General features: G+C 32.6%; 1 protein-coding gene across 1 annotated transcript; it reads right to left on the reverse strand.

Annotated features, from left to right (window-relative positions):
• Positions 1-858: 858 nt before the first annotated feature.
• Positions 859-4409, reverse strand: LOC143533236 (cyclin-dependent kinase inhibitor 4-like). Its single transcript, XM_077028083.1, has 3 exons — positions 3419-4409; positions 1885-2088; positions 859-1317 (listed from the first exon to the last, which is right to left on the reverse strand). Exons 1-3 carry the CDS (start codon positions 3778-3780, stop codon positions 1233-1235), a joined length of 651 nt encoding a protein of 216 aa, XP_076884198.1. The 5' UTR covers positions 3781-4409; the 3' UTR covers positions 859-1232.
• Between the last annotated feature and the right edge of the window lie 1045 nt (positions 4410-5454).

The following is a 5454-nucleotide window of genomic DNA, read 5'->3' on the forward strand; positions in this document are numbered from 1 at the left end:
AGGGTCGGGTTCGGGTTCGGGTTCGGGTATTAAAAACCCGGGTATTAGAAAAACAGGTTCCGGGTATTTATTTCGGGTCTGGTTCCGGATTCGAGTTTTTTTTCACCTCTAACTATACCCTTCCCATAAACACCCACTAAAAAGCCCAATAATAATTATATATTAGATATTAAGAAAAGAATGCTAAAGATAAAGCTACCAATATTGTTTTCAACTATCATGATTACACTTAAAAAGAACTATTCAATCCCACTAGCACATAAACTTCATTAGCTCAACCACTTGAAAAGAGGGAGCATTTCTAGGGTCTCAACCTTTCTCTTGAACATGACTGTTTTTACTGCTTCTAATGCATGTTATAGCGGTCAATTTCAATATTCACCTCACTCAAACGTACCTTTCTTCCCATTTAACCACTACCTTATGCCACCTTCTACAAAGTAAAAGTTTTCTATCAAAAACAAAACCCATCCCAAGACTGATTACCAAAAAAGGATAATCATTTTTCAAAAACCTATGCTTTTCGTGTAATCTTATTATTTGGTTGCTTAAGTAGCTTTTTATAACGTTTTAAGTTAATACATCTTTGTTGTTCAAAAAGAAAATTATTAAGTAAAATCATATATAAACCTTTCGATTACCAAAATAAAATTGCTTACTTTTAATGAAAGAAATCTTTTAAAGCTCAACAAAAAAAGTATGTTACTTTTAATGAAAGAAAATCTTTTAAAGCTCAATATCTCAAGCTAAATAACAACTGGACACAATTGTTGAGAAGACAAGATTCTTCCCAACTCAAAACAAACCAAAAAAGGCTGCTACACCAACCATTCCCACAAAGCATATTCATGTAAAACATCAAAAATCTAATAATCAAAGTCATAATTTTATTAAGGGGAGGGGGGTGTTTACAGTCTTTCATTAGTACAAAAGTATAGACTAACAAAGGTCAATTAGGTAAAAACTAACCTAGAGTCATTCTTTAAGCAACCACCACCGCTATCTTCTTCCCCTGTTAGTAGATGATGATCTGTTAAAAACCTGTTTTCTTTTTCTTATGTTCCAGATCATTAGCTAGATACTAAACTAGGTATTTCATGGGTCCTACTTCTTTCTTTACAAAAGTCATTTCTACCCATATTTTCAACTAAGCTAAACTTAAGATTATAACTGAAAAAACTATAACAAACGACGACGACCCAACTCGATCCACGACCTCATCCCACTGGTGATTAATTAGCATTCCTGGCACCATCGACTTTCACCCATTCATAACGCCCCGGGAGAGGCTTGTCGTTCACAGGGTCAAAGTTGTACCTGCAAAACATTTTGAAACAAATAATATTAGCTAAACACAGAAACAGATCCATGTACACTGTTATTGCTATGATACCATTTTGTAATCGCAAAACACTTAGTAATAAATTTCAAAAAATCGGCAATAAAGTGTCTGATGGTAAACACACCCAGACCCATTTGACTTTGACCCGATAGAGCATATAATAATAGTTATCGTTATTGCGATAATGGTTTTTTATGATCATTATTAACACAAAAATATTGATAAAAGTTTTATAAACCCGACTAAAAAGCGTTCACTGGTCAACCAGTCTGGCCCTTTAGACTTTGACCATGTAAAATGTAAGAAAGAATAATACATAGTAGTTGCAATAATGCTATTTTATAACCATCATTAACGAAAAAAAAAAAAGTTAATAATTTTACCAAATCGATTAAAAAGTGTTTGCTGGTCAACCCAGTCCGACCCGTTTGACTACGACCCATACTAAAAGAACCTCTATTTCGACCCAAATATGCTTTGGCCCGTTACCCAACCCACATGTAGGATTATGTAATCATATTGGACAAGTAAAGAATATATACTTTTCAATAAATAGTTCTTGCTGCTTCTTTTCTGGCTCGGTGAACATAGCATCCAGTTCAACTGTTAATGGGATGACCCTCGGTGCAGAAGTTTGAACTCGGTAATTGGCATTATTAGAATAAGCCCTTTTTGTAGACGAACCAGGAGTAGTTACAGTGTCGGGATCCCTAATCAGATTGCTCGGTGTAGTCTCGCGAGTGCTCCTGTCACAACAATAATTAACACTGATTTAATTAGAACTAACAATTAATCAATAATTAACAAGTTGCAACATCTACACCTAATTACATAAAAGTAAAAGTGCACTTAAGATGACTTAAAATAAGATTCTTGATTGGGCCCCAAGGGTCCTACAAGTCTTAAATTATATACAAGAAATTATGATCCCAATATCAAATTAACCAAACATAATTTTACATGATTGATGTAATTCAAAGGTATCCAATGAAATGATGTCATTAAATTGGTTAATTTGGTATTTATTTCTTGAGTTTTAATTTCAAGAAAGTCAAACAAACACAAAAGTCAAAAGAGCATTCAAGAACCATGATCAAAGTAAAGACTAAATATGTAAATTCTATTTCAAGAACCACATATATGAACAAGGGTTTAATTTGTAATATTATTGGAATTTAGATATTAACATTCAAGATTAAAAAAAGATTTGAGTTTACCACATATATGTACAAAGGTTTAATTTGTAAGATGATTAGCAATTGAATATTAACATTAACGATTAAAGAAAAATGAATTCTTTATGTGAAAGTTGGAACCTTTTTCAAAATTTGGGTAAAATATTGATTAAAAAAAAGTTTTTTTTTTTTTTTTAATTATTGCAGACTGAAACAACCAACGAGTGACGGTGGGCAGAAAAAGCCCTTTTGGAAGAGGCTTTTACAGAGAAAGATGAATATACTCCTCAGATATCAGAATTCAGAAATGAAGAACCTCACTTTTATTAATGCAATCATTATTCATTTCAAAACAAAGATTTAATCCAAACCAGCTGACAGATTCAAGATCCTCACCACTTTTAACCAAAAGTGGCATAATTAATAATAAACATAATAAAAATTAAAATCAAATCATTGATTTCAATTTGGAAAAGAGTTCAAATTAAAATCTTTTCTGTTAAGAAATTAATATTAAAAAATAATTATGTTACAAAATTGATATGAAAAAAAAGTGATCAAAATTAAAACCAAATCACGGATCGCAAATTGGAAAAAAGTTCAAATTAAAATCTTTAGGTTAAGAAATTAATATGAAAAAAAAAAATCTTTTATGTTAACAGTTTACAATTTAATATGTAAAAAAAAAATTCATTTATTTTGTTAAAAAATTAATACGCAAGAAAACAATCTTTTTGGTTAAGAAATTAAAATGAAAACAAAAATCCCAGAAAAAATAAGCAAAAAATTCAAAAAACCCCCAAAAATTGAATCAAAATTGGGGAAGAACACCAAAAAAGCCCTAATTCATAAAATTGAATCAATCAAAGCAAAATTAACAAAAAACAATAACAATCCTCACCTTCCCATAGCTTCAATTTCCATCACGTTCTCTCCAAATGACCCATCACCATCAATTCCCAAATCATCAGAAACCCTAATCGGACTCTCATCACCAACACTCACCATTTTCCGACCCGACCCGGACGAATTTCCAGAATTACCCTTAACCCCAGCCGAATTAGCACCTTTTCTACACCCCTTATTCGATTTGGCCGGGACCCGTTTCGGGTCAGCCGGCTTAAAGAGCCGGCGGCTTCGGAGCTGAATGTAGGAGCCGGTGGCTTGCCTGAGAGCCAAGGTCCTGGCGCGTGTACGGACACCGCCGTCGATCAAAGAAACCTGGTTGGTGGGTTTTGAGTTCCGGTTGATGTATTTGCCCATTTTTGTTTTCTGGGTGTTATTATTTTGGTGATTTGTAGGTGGGTTTATTTATGGCCGGAAGATCATCGCCGGCGGTGGCGACGGTTTACAGGTGAAAAAGAGAGAGAAAGAATTGAAGAAGAAAAAGCGAGAATTTGGGGAAAAAGATGATTCGATGGTTTCAAGCTTAATTTATTGGGAATGGGGACCATGAGGAGAATATGCATATATAGGCATAAATTTTAATGTGGAGGATAAATGATAATAATAACTGGGGTGGCGGATTGACGGGTTGAATTTAAAAGATTTGATATGGTTCGTGGTTTATGTTAACGGTAATGGGGTGGATGTACGATTCATGGATCTTGAGATTTGATCAGGATGTAATTAGGGTCGTGTAAGTTGAATGAGATTTGGCGGGTTGAATTTTCAAAATCTGATATGGTACATGTTTTTTCTGTAACGGCTATGGGGTATGTATGATTCATGTACTTTAAGTTTTAATTGGGGCGTAATTAAGGTCGTGTACGTGCGTGGTGATCAGCGAATCAAGTATTGAATGATTCCAACGGTGATAAATGGTGTGGTGTCTTATATTAAATGGGTCGACGAGTTCGTAATAAATGGTTGGTTGACGGGTTGAAGTTATAATTTTTTTTGAATTTTAGTTATATGTTGGTTGATGGGACGAGTTGTTTCATTAAGCGGGTTAAATTATTTTAACAGTTCAACTTGAAAAATATATATCAAATTAATGTATAAAATAATTCGTTGTTTTTATTTAATCAAGTTAAATGGATTTTTGTTATTGGGTTAATGGTAAGGTTGCCAATTTATGGCACAGAACTGTTAACATGGCACAACACGAAACGACATGGATTTTAACATGTTTCGTGTCTTAAACATGTTGAACTATTTAAGATATGTTTAAATTTGTGTCCTAACAGGTTAAAGACATGTTAACCTTTTAGCAATCCTTGTACATTTTTAATTTTAACAAAATATATAAATAGATATGCACTCCCAAAAGCCCAAAACCTAAAGTCATACTTACATACGACATTTCACTCATGCATGTCATAACCCGATATTATATTTTTAATGGATGTTATAATTTGTTTCTATAGTTTTTGATTCAAGTATGTTATGGATTTGTGATTTTTTGTTTTAATATGTTATGGAATGCGTATTAATTAACATTTTTAGGCTCATTTTGAAAAATTTTGTTTCATCAGACATGTATTATTTGTTCTGCCTTTAAACAGGTCCCTTAATAGGTCTTAAAATGTTAACGTATTACTAAATAGATCCGTGTTCGTGTTTAGTATCATATATCACTGTGTCTTATCGTGTCGTGTTAGACATGTTAACGGGTTGAATTTTGTAATATCTTATATGGTTCATGTTTTTTCTTAACGACAATGACACGTATATACAATTAATGTACGTTAAATATTAATCAGAACGTATCAGGATCATGTAAATTGGATGTTGTCTATATAACTTATTTATCTAAAGGATTTTGTGAGTGGTTGGTTGAATTTATAAAATATGATGTGATTCGTGTATTTTCTTCAACGATAATGGGAATATACGATTCTTGTACGTTCAGTTTTAATTGGGACGTAATTAGGATTGTGTAAATTAAATGTCGTTTGTATATAACTTATTAATGTAAAGGATTCATGCGTGTTG

This window comes from Bidens hawaiensis, unplaced genomic scaffold (assembly GCF_021521415.1).
Source record: "Bidens hawaiensis isolate Kalapana, Puna unplaced genomic scaffold, B.hawaiensis_p1.1 tig00000702_1, whole genome shotgun sequence".
NCBI lineage: Eukaryota > Viridiplantae > Streptophyta > Magnoliopsida > Asterales > Asteraceae > Bidens > Bidens hawaiensis.

Coding starts and splice junctions, on each gene's coding strand:
- LOC143533236 (XM_077028083.1), bottom strand. CDS start 3,780: ATGGGCAAATACATCAACCGGAACTCAAAACCCACCAACCAGGTTTCT. Junction 2,089..3,418: donor GAAATTGAAGCTATGGGAAG/GTGAGGATTGTT, acceptor TTGTTGTGACAG/GAGCACTCGCGAGACTACAC. Junction 1,318..1,884: donor CAAGAACTATTTATTGAAAA/GTATATATTCTT, acceptor AATGTTTTGCAG/GTACAACTTTGACCCTGTGA.